General features: G+C 40.1%; 1 protein-coding gene across 1 annotated transcript; it reads left to right on the plus strand.

Annotated features, from left to right (window-relative positions):
* The first annotated feature begins 610 nt into the window (after positions 1-610).
* On the plus strand, positions 611-11,904 carry LOC138625394 (probable G-protein coupled receptor 149). Its single transcript, XM_069706277.1, has 5 exons — positions 611-1,824; positions 3,400-3,580; positions 3,723-4,225; positions 8,544-8,687; positions 9,711-11,904. The coding sequence occupies exons 1-5, from the start codon at positions 856-858 to the stop codon at positions 10,215-10,217; spliced, it is 2,304 nt and encodes a 767-aa protein (XP_069562378.1). The 5' UTR covers positions 611-855; the 3' UTR covers positions 10,218-11,904.
* The last annotated feature ends 4,403 nt before the right edge of the window (positions 11,905-16,307 follow it).

Below are 16,307 nucleotides of genomic sequence, written 5' to 3' on the forward strand. Positions count from 1 at the left end.
CCGCTTGCTTTGTGAATGCTTTCCCTCAGACAATAGTGTTTTTCAGACAGCGTCAAGCCCCCATGATCACAAGACACCACTCAAAACTCACTGTATCTAATTTAAATTTCCCTTATACATTTAGCACTGGCGTTTCTTGACTCCATTAAGCCGAAACGATTTTGAAAATAGAACAATAAAGCCAACCTGCTGACAGTGCAAATCCTCGCACTTTCAAGGTTGTCATTTTGGTTTGCGAATGGAAATAACCAAGTGATGGGCCCCTTACACACAAACACGAGTCTCCAGAAGAAAAAAAATACATAAAAGCTTCTTTTTTTTTCTTTCTCATTTGTATTCAGCTAAGGTTAAATGTCCCTCACTTAAAAGGGGAGCGGTACGAGGAAGAAGTGCTAGTATTTGGCATCACCCGAAAAAACGGTCAAGCCAAGACACAAATGAAAACGCAGCCCGACGCATCGGACCAGTTCCACACAGACACGTTAGTAGTAGGCTGCGTTTGGCTCAACCCACCGAATGATTGCCATGAAAGGAAACCGTGATGACGACAGCGCGTAAATCGGCAGCTGGAGACAAGAGGTGCTCTGGTTGCGCGGTTTGAACGGTGAACACAAGTGCCTGCCAACACGGCAAGCTCCACATCCAAGGGACCGGAAAGCTTTGGTTACGCGTGCGTTCCCAGTTGGATCAGAGAAGGATGTTGCGCTGCCTCTCTCTCTCATCAACGCCACTGTCTATCTTTTTTAAAGATGCGGGACATGTTGTGCCAGTTGCAGCGCGGTAAACTTTCCAAGCGAACGAGACAGATTTGACCAATTAAAAGTGCCAAGAGACAGAGGAATTACTTCACCGAAAATGTCCACGACGCACCAGAGCTCCCCGGCGCCTAATCAGAGTTACCTTTTCACGACCACCTACGAAACGACAGACCCCTCCGGTATGGAGAGGCAAATTCGCCTCCTGCTTTTCGGTTTGTGCGTAACCATCGCCGCTATTACCCTAGTCGGAGGTGTGTATTCACTGCTCTCTCTCCTCCGGATGAGAAGAAAAACGTCCCTGTGTCTTATCGTGGCTTCCATGTCAGTGGACGACCTGCTGAGTGTGGTCCCCCTCTCCTTGTTCATGCTCCTGCAGTGGGAGACAGATGGAGGTGAAGGGTCGGGCACACTGTGCACTTTATCTGGACTTCTGTACGTGTTCCAGGGTGTTTCTAGCAATATGAAGGCTTGCCTAATAGCGGCCTACACTTTTTATGTCACCAAGAGATTCGGAGTGCTTCAGTCTGTCCGCCGGCCCCTGAGGGTGATGTGGGCCATTGCCGTTGTGTGGGCGGTCAGCCTGGCCGTCAGTGTGCTACCTTTGTTCGGATGGGGCAGCTTTACGCCGGCCTCCATCGGATGTTTCCCAGAAAGCGACAGTTTTTATATTCTGTTTCTTTTGTCTTTGTACTTACTCTGTTTTTGCGGCTTGTTATCTTTCTTCATCCCCCTCACCTACCAGCTGCTGTGCTCCAGAGAGCCCCAGAGGACTTTACTGTACCCAAGCTATTTGGAGATGGCGAGGGGACTGAGTGGCTCCGCTCCCCTCTGTGAAATCCAGTCCTTTTCCCGGGACAGCCTGAACAAAAGTTTCGGTGCGTACAACGAGCTGAGCCCAAGTTCGTGTGGGACAGAGCTCAGAGAGAAAGAGGACCGCGGTCTGTCCTCCGTGTCCGTCAGTGGACAGAGGACGTCTGCTGTCGAGGATACACCAGTGGTGTTTGCACAGAAGCGCTTCTCCATGATCCTGGCGGTTGTCCGAGTTATTTTGTGGATGCCAATGATGGTAAGCAGCTAGATAAAAGCGACAACATAATAACTTTTAGTAAATGACCTGCCAAGCATTTAACATAATAAGCCTAATGTTTTTTTATTTTTCTGAAAGCACATGTAGCAGTTATGTTATGTTCCCAAGTTATGTTTGTATTTCCAATGATGATAACTTTTGTCTATATTTTAAGTGTTATTTAGTTGGACTGCTAGAATGTGACCCATTTTGCATCGATATTTGCTTCCAGAAAATCCATCAAACTCAAATCCAAACCAGTGAAACTGTCTCATTTTGGAACAACCTCTCGCCAGTTTCAAGAAAAAATGGATTTCAAAACTCAACCTTAAAATAAAATCACATTTTTGTTTTGGGTATTTTGGCTTTTTGGATCTCCAGTTGTATACATTTTACCCAAATGTGGGGGTACGTTTCTCCCTTTCAGGGGCAACAAAGAGAGCCTATCAACCAAGTAACATGTACAAATCAGAAAAGTGCTCAAAAGGCCATTAAAAACTAACATTGCTTCAGATGCAACACAAGATTGAAAAACATTATGCCCCTAAATCTAACCACCGTTTCTGTTGTTGCTTGTGTATATGCAATGAGCTAAAAGGGGGTTTATAATGTGAAGTAACAGAAAGTGGGATCTTGCTGTGGAAGTCTATTCTCTTCCAATCCTTTCATGTGATGGAAAATATAAATCAAACTTCCTTTGCTTGTTGAACAACCCTACAAGAACCTCTTTATGTCCCTTAATACACGTTTGGGAAACACTACAGTATCATCATGATCAACTGTCCTAAAACACTTGTGAGACAACGATTTTAGAAGTACAAATGTGTTTTATCCCTCAAGGCTTTTAAAACAGTTTGCAAGTTTTAGTCGACATTCATTGGGCTGTATTATGAAATACTTTGCATGCTTGCTACACAGAGTGCAACAATAGAACAACTTTAGATGATAAATACTTAAAGCCAGTAGACAATGATGGACAAACAGAATGGGTATTCCACACTTGCAACTCTGAAAATGAGAAAACACACCAGAAATGATTAATAGAGAAAATGTCACGATACCGCTGATCAAAGACACTATGAATTCACAACGTGTGTTCTGTCTGTGGTTCTGAATAATTTGGCTGTTTTAAAGAAACAAACTAGTCTAATGAACATTTTTCTATGATGAGGTCTGTTTATTTTTGTATTGTGTTTGGGCTGTATTGTTTTTTTTGTTTTTTTTTCTATTTTCTATCTGCACCTGTTGCTGGGCAACAAAACCCTTTTTTAAAAAATTTTTTTTTTACAAAGTATAATTTTTATTTTCTAAGAAGAAATACATATTTAAACTTGTTTGTTTTTTTCAATATAGTACAATGAGTCACACTACAATAGTGCAAATCTTTTCATATTGTTTTTGGGCTCAATCACTGCTAACATATTTGAATATACAAAAATGAAAATCAAAAAAGCCCAGTATGGGTGAAATTTATTTTCATTCATGTGTCTCCCTCTCTCCCTCCACTTCCTCATGCATGTTGAATGACCGACTTCTCAGTGGTTTAATTTCCTTTCCCTTCCCTTTCTCTCACAGACTTTGGTACTGGTTCGCCATGCTGTGAATGCACGCAGCTCCTCCCTGGAGACTCTGAGCTTCTTTCTCACCCTGCTGGCCCCTGCAGTCACTCCGTTATTCGTGCTGTCTAAGCGCTGGATCCACATGCCATGTGGCTGCTTCATTAACTGCAAACGGGATCCAACACAGGAACCCTCAGGTAGATGATGATGCAATACAAATGTACAAAGGGTGCAGTTTGTTTTTACACAATAAAACCTGGAAGAAGTTTCTCATTGTGATATATAGTAAAAATGTTGAAAAGGGTGTAATACAATTATTCTCAATTGCCTTTTACACAGTGATGAAAAGAAGATTTGAGTTCAACCTCTCCCTTCAACAAGGCTATGGAGTGTACAAGTTGTCACATGCCACCACGTCTCACAGCAGTCCTCCTATTGAGAAGCCTCCTTATCACAGCCTTTTTAACTGTGACTTGCCTAACGTCTGCCTTGACGCCCTAGAAAGTGGAGGGATCTCTAGCCTGGGACCCAATTTTGATTTCAGCACCACATGCCCAGTGGACAGCTCCTCTCATGCAGACCTTCTGTTGGAAGCGCTGGCCGGTGGAGGTGAGGCTATGGCTGATTGTGCTCCACTTGCCCACAAGAACCACAAAGAAGATCAAGAATTCCGCTGTGTCCCTTCGCCGCCTTCTCATCCCCGGGAACAGGATCAAAATCTCAATGATACGTTGTCAGTGTTTGACGGGTCAGAGAGGAGGCTGTCGCATGAGGAGTGCCGGAAAATCGAGCTGACAGACTGGGAGTGGTGCAGGAGTAAATCAGAGAGAACACCCAGACAGGTACACCGCTGTCCAGAGTGGCCGGTTTATTAGTCTGATCCTAAACCATTAAATTAAGTAATTTCTATCTGTCATTCTGTGGTTTATGGTGGGCATTAATGGATTTTTCCTTACCCTCTATTGCTTTCCTGAAGTCGTCAAAAAACTAAAATTACCATGCAGCATATGGTGATGTACTCTAGAGGTAATGGTTTAGGAGTGATGAGTAAAATGGACAAATTTTCAATCTCCCGTTGGATGTTTACATTTGGGTAAAAATGAAATTAAATGCTGTCTTATTGCAGTGCACCTGCACAGAGATACAGGCACACAGCTGGTGAACTACAACACAGTCTGTACATAGCCAGGATATAAAGAAGTGTTTGAATTTAATCCCTGTCTGACTGTTTGTTGGTCTCTGTCTCTTTGGGGTTTTTCCGCATCTGTGAATATACCTCTATATAATCAAGCTGACAGACTGGGAGCTGTGCAAGTGATTTAGATAAAATGGTTGAAATCCTCTCTCCTCTCTCCTCTCTTCTCTCTTCTCTCTCCTCTCTCCTCTCTTCTCTCTTCTCTCTCCTCTCCTCTCCTCTCCTCTCCTCTCTCTCTCTCCTCTCCTCCTCTCTCTCTCTCTCTCTCTCTCTCTCTCCTCTCCTCTCCTCTCCTCTCCTCTCCTCTCCTCTCCTCTCCTCCTGCATATCTTTATGTGCACCAAACCTCACTGGATTCTGACTACTAGAGCAATTGATCAAGATATTATCACAAGCACACCATTTTAGTAACAAAAGCCTGCCTGTCTCTCAAAGCCATACATGCTTTCATTGCTGCTACCTCAAGGTTCAGCTCTCTTCATTGATTCATTCCAGTGAGATTTTAGATGAAATGCCGTGTTCACAGTTTCAAGATTGGATTTCGTCACTGAAGGTTAGCTCCCTTGTATGTGTTGGTGAATGCTTTTGTGCATACCTGTAATCGGTATGAATTTGGAATGATATAAAATGTATTTAGGCAAAAGATGTATACTGTCAAAGAGCATTAAATGTTAACAGTGCAGCCCAAGACAGTTTGTTACAGGCACATGGACCACAATCCGCTAATCCACTTTTAATCCATTTCTTTCTTTGCTGTTGACATCCTGTGCTCATGTAATACCAGAAGCTTAGTTCTCTGTGTTTTGCGAGATCCAACTAAATTGTTAAACAAGGACAAAACAGTAAAGTCCTAATGATTATTGGATCCCTGCATTGGAGATACCAGACACAGATGAGAGAGCAGCCTCACAGCAGAGCAGCCACAGGCATTACCTTTGAAACCTAATTGTGACTTTTAGAAAGATAACACTCAGAGTTTTCAGACTCACAAAACTAACTGGGGCAAGGACAGATGTGGAAACATTCATGCATACATGTGCACCCACACTCTATCTCTGTCTCTCCTCCTTTCATTCTCTGCTCTACTTATAAGTTTGAAATGTGGTTTGAAAATCACCAGAGGGTGTAAAATCCATGGAGCATGCATCTACTGCTTGGCTTTGGCATTCACTTTGCATCATGTAGAAGTCAGAGATGCTCTCTGCTGGCTTGTGTGAGAGCATTTGTGTGTTTGTGTGTGTGTGTGTGTGTGTGTGTGTGTGTGTGTGTGTGTGTGTGTGTGTGTGTGTGTGTGTGTGTGTGTGTGTGTGTGTGTGTGTGTGTGTGTGTGTGTGTGTGTGTGTGTGTGTGTGCGTGTGTGTGTGTGTCTGTCCTACTTCTCAGTTTCTTAGCATCAATATCTGTATATTATTTCTCCTTAGGCCTTATTCATTGATTAGGGTTTGTATATGTGGAGGAACAATTACAGTTTGAGTGTGCGCTGACACGGTGCAATTACAAACAAACAGGAAAACACAGCCAAACAGCAACAACAGAAAATAGGAAAATCAAGTGACACATATCCAGCAACCCTCCCAAACACAGTCCTGAAACACAAAGATAAAATAAATTCTCATAAACACACACACAAACAAATATTTCTGTGCATTAACAGCCAAACAACACATGAAAAGCCTAGCTGAAACAGTTTGTGATTTATAGTGATTCTTGGCTGTGTTTTGTTCCTCATTAGCAGAGTAGATGTCATTACCCAGCGTCTTTCCCCCGTACTGTCAGCCCTTCTGGCCTTCAGCATTCAGAGGAAGAGGTGGAATTAGAGCTTAAAGACATCTTTACCCTCTCTTTGACTTTATACTCTGTTAGCAAGCACAGAGCTGGGAGCGTGCTCACAAGCTCTTTCCCGCAGGGGCAATGGAGATCTAATGGGCATTCAGATGTAGGGAACTGAAGCCCTTTAACTCCCCCTAGAATTCATACAAAACTGTAAAAAAAAAAGAAAACATGTTCTCACCAATGAGGCTCAGATATAGAGAATGACATTTTTTTTAAAATTTTAAATAGACATGGAAATAACACAACTAGGATCAATATACTACAACCATATCAGGAAATGTAGGCATCAACAACAAATACATCACAGCACTGTTGTTTATATACTTTGTACAACAAGTAGTAAATCGATATGTTGGCATTTTAGTTTAAGATATTGGTACAAAAAATGTGAGCATGCTAAAATCCTCATAATGACAATACCAACCAGTTAATGTTTCGCCGTCAAATGTTTATTTATCTTTAGTGTCTTAGCATACCAACATTTAATAATTATCTCCGAACAAAAATTACAGCTGAGGCTGATGAGAAATGTCAACAGATTTCCAGTAATTGAAAATTTTTTATGAAAAGGTTATCACTAAAGTGAATGTTTGCACTGAATTGTTTGACATTCAGTCCAGTTGCTGTCCTACTGTAAACACAAATGGCAACCTCACAGTAATCATTAGGATTTGTCATCTAAAAACAATAAAAGCCTGTATAAAATTTTAATTTCGCCAACCCATATTGTAGATGTTAAGATATTTTCCTGGATACATAAAAAAAAACTTTCAAATGTCTGGTGACACCAGATGAACTGAATGAAGTTCATCCTCTGGGCACCATAGATGTCCATTTTAAAATATTATTACAATCTCTTCAAAAGTTGTCAAGACATTTCACACAAAACAAAAACTTAAACTATTGTGGCACCAAAACAAAAGTCAGGGGTCACCACATTCGCTCGGATTCATCCCTTGAGGACCACGAATGTCTTTAAATTTGATGACCATCTGTTCAAAAGTTTTTTGTTTTTTTTCCAGTCTGGAGCCACAGCAGCACTGAGCAACTAATGTTCAATGGTTTTGTATTCATTTTATTTACACATTTTCAAAATTTAATTGTACAGTATGAAATATGTCAAAAGTAAATCACGTGGAAATACACAGAACACACACACATCCATCAATGTACTTCCCACGTGGGTTCAGAGCATTACTTGATCTACTTGACAGCGTGTTTTCAGCTCAACATCGCGGCCTCTCTCGCTCCCTCCGTTCACAATGAAGCAAAGACAATGACAGGAAAGCACAGAGTCAGGGAGGACAGGAGATTGACATCCTCTTTGTTTCTGTTATGTGTTACAGTCACAATAAGATCATTACATTGAAGTCATTTAAATAATTTAGAGGCTGAATGAGACCTGCCACGGTTCCCCCACTGCTGCACTGCAGGATGCTTATCCTTTCCCTTGCCAGCAATGTGCATCATCTCAAACACATCATTCTGACAGAGGCTCACTTTGATGGACTCTTTGGTGACTTAATGTCTTGAAAAACATGAAATATGATTACAAATGTGAGTGATATATATACAAGCTCTGTAAGAAAAACGACAGCAAACTGACAAGAAACCCAGAAGAAATTTGACTGATGCATTATACGCTGAAATTGTATTATTCAAATTAAATTAGGTAATAAAATATATTCTGATAACAGCTAAATGACATATCGATCATGCCTCCAAGTTTTTGCTGTGAACCTAAACAGGTCTCTGCTAACTGCGGTCCTGACATCTCATTTAAACAGCAGAGTGCTGTTGATAGGGCTCTTACATGTAAGCCTCATTAACTCTTGGGATAGAAAGGTTTGGTCAACACATTCATCTGCCTGGACTCGACATCATGGGCACAATCTAACCTCATTTAGCTCAAACAACAGGAAGGAACTGCAAAATAACCATGTCACTGATGGGGAGCATTAGATGCTTTATATTGACTGCCAGTAACATAATGAGCAGGAAAGATGTCATTTAGTCATAAGTGTCACAGTGTTCTCATTTGATAAGACATACCAAGTTATCGTACAGATGAAGATGTTGTGCTTGATGTTGACTGAACATTTTTTGCCCTCTTCTATGGTCTTCCCCTGCAGCGATCATCGGGTGGTCTGTCAATCCCCCTGTGTGCCTTTCAGGGCACGGTGTCTCTGCAGGCACCCACAGGGAAGACGCTGTCTCTCTCCACTTATGAGGTCAGCAGTGATGGTCTCAAAATCTCCCCCAACAATGCCAGGAAGGTAATGGCCCTCATCACGGTCTCTTCTTCTCAACTTCTTTAGCAAGACAGGTTTAATTCGGTTTCAAGGCAAATCTGGTTTGACATTTTTGGAAAATGTGTTTACTGGTTTCTTTCTGAGATTTAAATGGACATACAAATATCACTTTCTTGTCTTTACGTTAAGTATCAAGCTGTTGCCTATCGCTCTTAAAGACTGGAAGCAGGAGGAAACCGATAGCCTGGCTTAACCAGTATACATACTAGAATTACCGCCTCATGGTTGTCTGACTGTGTCAACCAGTCAAGTTTCAGTTTACAACCAGACATATAAAATATGTTGTCATGGAATTTGATAAAAAAAAAAAAAAAAAAGGTATTTCATATGTTTTTATGGTGTAAAATTTTGTCATAATAATATATCTTCCTGAATTATGGCTACAAACATGTTTTGTGAGGTCACAGTGATTTTTGACCTTTGACCACCAATTCTAATCCTTGAGTGAACCTTTTTGGCAACAAAATTCTCTCAAAGCATTCTTGAGATATCAAGTTGACTCAAAAGGGCCTCTTATCAAATTACTGAGTACTTGTTTGAGCTTTGAAACCAGCTGGTTGCCCCGTTTCCAGTCTTTATGCGAAGCTAAGCTACTTACTTTGGTTCTCCAGCTTCATGCTTAACAGACTTAGGTATCCATTTTCTCATCTCACTCTTGTAAAAAAAAAAATATATATATATATATATATATTTCCCAAACTGTCAAACTATTCCTTCATCATATGTCTTTAAATATAAAAGTTACATAGCTTTTGTAAATTTCCCGTTGGCAAAGATTAACGGAAGATACAGCTGGATTCTGGAATTGAGAAATAATTATAACAAGTCAGTGGAGTAATTTTTTGGGGATAAAGCATTAAAATTTGAATGATCCCTTTGGTGCATTAAGTTCAATGGATAAAGTTCATATTCAAGTTTCAGAAACAAGTGTAACTGGCGCTATACTGTCTATGAATAGTTTGTCTTACCAACCTCTTTACTTTTAAGGTGGAAGTGTATCGCTCCAAGTCAGTTGGCCATGAGCCCAGTGCAGATGACCCGGCATCAGAGAGCCAGGTTGGAGATGCTAATGTCAGCTGTGTAGGGATGGACATGGAGGTTGGAATGGGAATGGGAGCTAGTTTTGGGGACACCAACGTCAAGATCCACCTCGAGGTTCTGGAGATCTGTGACAACGAGGAGGCCATGGACAGTGTCTCCATCATCTCTAACATCAGTCAGTCCTCCACCCACGCCCGCTCACCGTCGCTGCGATACTCACGAAGGGAGAACCGCTTTGTCTCCTGCGACTTGGGCGAGACCGCTTCCTACTCCCTGCTCATCCCGAGCAGCGGCAACACGGAATCAGAGTCCATCAATATCACTATACCCGACACCGTGGAAGCTCACCGGCAGAATAGCCGCCGGCAGACGCAGGAAAGCTCAGGGTATCATGAGGACATCCAGCTGCTCAATGAGGCCTACAGAAAGCAAACTGGGGAGAGGGAAGAGTAACACACGTACAGAATTACAATCAGGTGGCTCTCCGGAGGAGGTGGACAGTGAAGGCTGCAAGACAAATCTTTAATCATTCCAATTATTTACTTCTCTCACCACCACTCAAACAGAACTGACAGGTGGCCTAAATATAGACTCAGATATAGACTCAGCTCAAGACTCAAATAATAGTCTGTTTGCCTTCTCTGCTACGTCCTCTCCAGGCGACATCACGAGGGCACATGCATCATCTATCCGTAGAGTACACAGGGAAAGGACAGTTCGTCGTAAAATGGGGGTAAAGAAGAGGAGGCCAGGAGAGAGAAACACTATTTTATCAGTGCATCTGTATTCCTGCCGAGACTTTCACCACGTGGCAGCCTGTGATCATAGACTAGATACGGCAGGAGAAAGATTCACTTAGACGTTGAAAAGGAGAGGCCGAGGTCGGATATGAAAGAGCTCCTGTAAACTACGTCACAGGTGACTCAGCCGTGAGGGGAGGGGTCACCTGACCCATGTCTCTGACTCATCTGCGTGTGTGCTGTGCATTTTAGTGTATGAGAAGTAGCCTTGCCCATAAGGATGAGGGTAATGGTTTGTGATGTCTGCTACAATAATATTCATGTTTCCCTTAAAAGAATGTGTTTACTCAACATGTAATTCTTTCAATTAGCTTTTACTTTGCAAGCAGCTGCCATGTCTATCATGTATTAATGACGTCATGTTGTTACTGTAGAATTAGAGAGTGACCACCATCCACGTGAAATACTGAGACAGGAGGAGAGAAAAAGGAAAGGAGAGGCGAGCGTTGGGAGGGGAGAGCGAGTGATTATTGAAGAAGAGATGGAGGGGATACTTATGCAGAACGGTCTTCTCCCTCATGCACATTCACTGTTATTGAAATGAGTGACTTTACATATTTTACTACAGGAGGCAGCATATGAATGTACATTCCAGAGCCACTTTCGGGAATCATCTCTCTGCCCACTCAGTTCACTTCCCATCCAATCGGTGAGCCACTGTGACCTCTCGCTTTCTATCGAAGACATGCATAAATTCAGGACGGGAGTAAAATGTTCACGGATAGTATTGTGTGTTTCACCACCACTTTGGGTGGTTTCATGGACTGTGAGCATCTTTCAAAAGCATTTAAATCTATATTCTCTCAGATATTGTCACTATATCCATCATTACTTATATTCACATTTACATATGTGTACAAATAGGTGTTCTAGGCTGATCTTAGACTGTATATGTATTTAAGTTTGTTTAATGGTGGTGTCCTCTATATGTCTGCTGTTTGATTGCTTGATTTGAATAACAACATCGACACAGTGTGGACTTCATTTGTAGGCTTTTGAATTGTACTTCAGCGAGTCCGCTTCATCATCTGCAACACCTCTCATTTTACTCCAGACTGTTGCCATTAAAGATTCATAGAAAACTGCCTCCAAAAATATTGTGATGCATTCCTGTTTTGAATGCTCCTAGGTGAGTTGTAAGAGAGCATGTTGTTTCGGCATTTGAACATCGATGAATGTAAAGTTGTGTTCAGTGTCTGCATTTCAGCTGTTAATGGTGCCACAGGGTTTCAGCTGAGCAGTGCTTCATCTCTGCAGCCTAACAGAGTGGAAGCAATTCCATCATCTGCTTATCCTCACTGTTAAACAGGACTACAGTTCAAGCGTTCTGATAAACCATATCGACCAATTAAGTGTTATTTGTCTTGTTTTTTAAGAATTAGGAGTTTTACATCAGCTGTTCTTTGTGTTTGCATGTTTACTCGTTCATGTCGACTATCTGGACTTATTTGGTAACAGACAAACCACACAAATGGGATTCTTTATTACAGAATAAAAGCCAAATAAATTGCAATAATGAACTACTTTAGAGGCTGACCTAGATAATATATCATTGGTTGTTATGCCCCTGGATGAATAACTGTATGCTGTTTTTATTGTGCTCAGTGGTTGAGCTGACAAAGAATCAGCACTAAGGACTTTCTATTTTTCTTGTTTGTTTGAGGAAGGTTCCACAAATTATATTCTATCTGAGTAAAATATCAATTTAGATTTTGTGGAAATGGAGGAGATAGAAATATACTGGAAATCAAATTGTAAAATAGTAAGAGGGCATGACACTGTAATTATCAAGGGCTTTGGCCAGCAGCTATTCCTATTATTTCTCTTTGATTCAAGGACTTTCACCTCCCACTCACAACCTCTGATTACGGTAAATCATGTGCAGGTAAACCTGCCTCAAAATATGACATATAATCTATGGCACTGCTGGAGACTTCTAGTTCAACACATGCACCTTCACTGAGCAAAGCACGTATTATTGAAAACACATGGCAAAGCCAGAAGAGGATAAAAAAAACAACAACCAAAAAACCCAATATAGGTTTAAACATAAGGCTTTTCATGTGAGGTGTTTGTCTTGGTTAAATGATTCCTTAGGGTCATTATGGATTGCATATCACCATGAGGGTATGAAGGAGAGGTGTGTATATGAATCATACAACAGTGCTATAGTAGAGGATGGAAGCTTAGAGCATATCAAACAGTCCTTTCTCTTTTCATGTCAATTTGTTCTCATAACCCCTCCACTACTCAAAGGGATTTCTCCTCACATCCTCAGCTTTATTCTCGCTGTGTTTTTTCCATTCTTTCCTCCCTGAGTTTCTCTGCATTTTCCTTCCCTGCTTACTCTCTGATACCAGCTCCCTTTCAAACCTCTCATCTGGTCCCGTTCAAGCAGCCAGCTGAGATACAGATAGTGGTCACATATTTCAAAGTAATAAAACAGATAAAAGTATTAGCAGCTGAGGCAAAAAACTGTGAATCACTCTTGATTCAAGCAAAGTTTACCTGATCTCTGCTGATTTATTTCTATTTTTCAACCTGAGCCCTGCTCAAATGCACCACGTGAATATTTTTCTGTCAAAGTTGAACACTGAATATTTTCAAAAGCAGTGCCAGTTATGGATTTAAAGGGCTAAAGATGATGAAAATGACCTCAACACTCTTTTTATTTAGCCGTATTTGTGTCTTGACACACGAGGATTGTTTTATGGTTTCCAGCTTCTCCTAACAGACATCGAAAACATGCACATCATAAACAACAGTCTTTAATACCCAGAAATAAAACAAGATTGAATCTAAAAATCTGATTGAATCTGAACTCTAAACTCTGAATATGAATAAAATGTACGTAAAACTGAAAACAAACTGACATGACATTTTCACATAAGATAAGCTTATCTTTCACACAAAGTGATACCAATTTATTTCATCCAGACAAATGGTCATTTGAAGCTGTGGGAATTATCTGCTACTGAATCTGTGCCGATTTCCTCAATTACAAAACAACTGAATATGGGAATGCTGCACAAATGTTTATCACAGTTTATAACATGAAACGTGTATTCTTGAATGTATTATTGTTATGAACATGACGGAGTGTGTGAAGGGAAGAAGCTCATTTAAAAGTGATGCATGATATTTCATGAGAGCAGCACAGAGTTTAATGGTGATAGCAACTCTGCAACATCCCACGAGCATCAAGAACAAACCAGCTTTCACACCACCCTTCCTGTTCTCTCATCTGTACAATAGGAAGAATAGAGAATTGAAGAATAAAGCCAAGGTCATCTTTCACTCATTTAATAATCCAGCAAATGTAAATGTAATGGCGAGTATAATCCAATTTGTTATTCTTGGGGACATCTGGAAACAAACAGATTCACTAAAGGGCGAAGAACAGAAATTAAAAAAAACAGCATGCTTAAAGCACAAACTTGAAAAATAAAAACAAAGCAACAGCATAATTATAATACTGTTATTTTTAGACATGATTTATCCAACTCATTCAGTCTCATATGAAGCAAATCATGTCATGTCACACGTACAATAAAATGCAAGATATGGCCTGCATATTGAGAGGCGGTGTTTACCTAATAGTTCATGTCATTAATCAAGTGCATTTTCAGTCAAATAATGATCTTGGTGTTGTTTATTTACTTTTTCTCAAATAAATGACATTTTAGGATAGAATAGCATCCAAGGTAATTGCTTTGAATCTGCTAATGGACTATATTCACCACAGTGCCAGAACCTTTGAGGTGACAGTCTGTAGCAGTCATGGTAGATCTTTTCCATCTGGCTATAACCTTTAAGGCTCAGACAGCAGGTCATTCCCTAATGTTCCCTTCAGCGGGATCAGGACGAGCCTGTTACAGCTGTTTCATAGACCGTTAGATAAACTATTGCTTCCACAGACAAACGCATTTATCACAACTTTAAACAAATATTTACTCCGACAATGAATGCTCTCTCAAGTTGTAACTTGAAAGAGCAGGAACATGCCCCTCTAAATGACAATTTAAAAAAGTATTTGAACAATATCTAATTGTCCAACATGTCATTAATGTAATTGTTCTCTGTGAGGGCACCAAATTACCTTGGAACTGATTCATTAGCAAATCTGCCATTTTTGCAAAGGCAAATTCAAAAGTGGCAAAGACAAATAAACCTCAGACAAAAGGTCAAGCATGATCTGTTTGCACAAAGAAAGCCACTCTGTTCGTCAGATCAGCAAAAAAAAACTAGGTATATTTGAAACATTTTTGAAATGATGGACTTGTGATTGAGATCAGAAGGAGCACATGCAGACCAGACCGCAAATGTGAGTAAAATAAAAAAAAAAAGACAGGCAAAAAACAACAGCAAGAATCTCTATAGAGATCAATAAGAATTAACGGATGCCTCTCAGTTCACAGAAATTGGATCAAAAATGTATTTGAAGGAATACATTTCCTTAAGAACGTGCCCAAAAAGACAGCAGCTATTTGAAACGTGTGTTATTTTCACAAGTCCAAATTCAACCTGCATGTGTCTAATGGTATAAACTTTGTGTGCAGAAAGACGTAAAGAACTCCAGACAGCCTGGAGCCGTGTTTTTCTTACAATGGCACAACTAAACTTGTATTTTTTTGGAATCATGAACACGTGTACAAAGGACTTTAGATGCAAATAAATATTATTTAAGCAAGAGTTGATCTTTTTGAAGGCTGATAATTCAAAGCATACTAGCTGCTTGTTGAAAGAATATTTTGTGCAGCAGGAAATCACAGTCTAAGAATGGCCATCCCAGCACGTTGACCTAAATCCTGTAGAGCAATGGGATGCTGAAAAGCAAAGAAATGTCATATTTGTGCTCTGTACAGCGGATGAGCTGAAAGCTTTGCTGTGTGAAGCAGGCAAGAAAATGTCCCCACAGCTCTACAGACACTGGTTGATTCCATTCCCAGATGTCAAGTAGTTTTGATTAAGATTGGTCTTTAGTAAAGCAACTTTTGGGTGTGCAGTACTATTTTTTTTAATTAATTTTGAAATGTATATTGATTTTGTGATCTAAAATCTAACAAACTCCTTTTTGTTGTCAGAATTTTGTTATGTACAGAAATCAAGCAGCTACCAGAACACTGAGAATGAATAAAACAAAATACATGAAGGAGTTGGGACCGTTAAAGACCAGAATATTTCATCACTTTGAATAGCTGAAATATTTACTTTTCAGTATATCTTTCATTTCAAACACACTTATAAACCTGTATCTGTTTGATATGGCAATTCTGTGGAATTATTAGTGCTATTGTTAGAACTTTACTTAAAATCAAAAGGTATAACCTTCCTATACAAACACAATAATGTGTTTAACATGCCAGAGATGTCCTTTAAGAGTTCAATTAAAATGTAGTTCTTTCAAAGCACTGAAAGTCCTTGTAGCTTTTTTTTTTTTTTTTTTTGTAGTGGCCTGCATTTACTTAAAGTCTAAGAGTTTCTAAAGCATTTTCACTTTGCTTGAGTATTTCCATTTTATACCTCTAAACCACTAAAATGTCTCTATAATCCACCACATTTGTCTGAAACCCTTAGTTACTATTGGATGACAGTTTTCCATACCCTTTCTATCCAGTGATATTAAATTGTAATATATTTTTTTTTAAAGCTAAATAAAGTATTTAAAAGCCAGTTGGATTCACTAGAAAATACACTGTTTTTCTGAGCTTGTTGACATTTTTGAAACAGGCTACATGGTTCC

The sequence above is a fragment of the Brachyistius frenatus genome, unplaced genomic scaffold (genome assembly GCF_029030835.1).
Source record: "Brachyistius frenatus isolate BFR_SWC_R1_liver_20210118 unplaced genomic scaffold, ASM2903083v1 Contig_62, whole genome shotgun sequence".
NCBI lineage: Eukaryota > Metazoa > Chordata > Actinopteri > Embiotocidae > Brachyistius > Brachyistius frenatus.

Excerpts from the sequence above, each read along its gene's own strand:
- LOC138625394 (XM_069706277.1), top strand. The coding sequence starts at position 856 with ATGTCCACGACGCACCAGAGCTCCCCGGCGCCTAATCAGAGTTACCTT. Across the intron at positions 4,226-8,543 it reads CAGAGAGAACACCCAGACAG|CGATCATCGGGTGGTCTGTC; the intron begins GTACACCGCTGT and ends CTTCCCCTGCAG. Across the intron at positions 8,688-9,710 it reads CCCCCAACAATGCCAGGAAG|GTGGAAGTGTATCGCTCCAA; the intron begins GTAATGGCCCTC and ends TTTACTTTTAAG.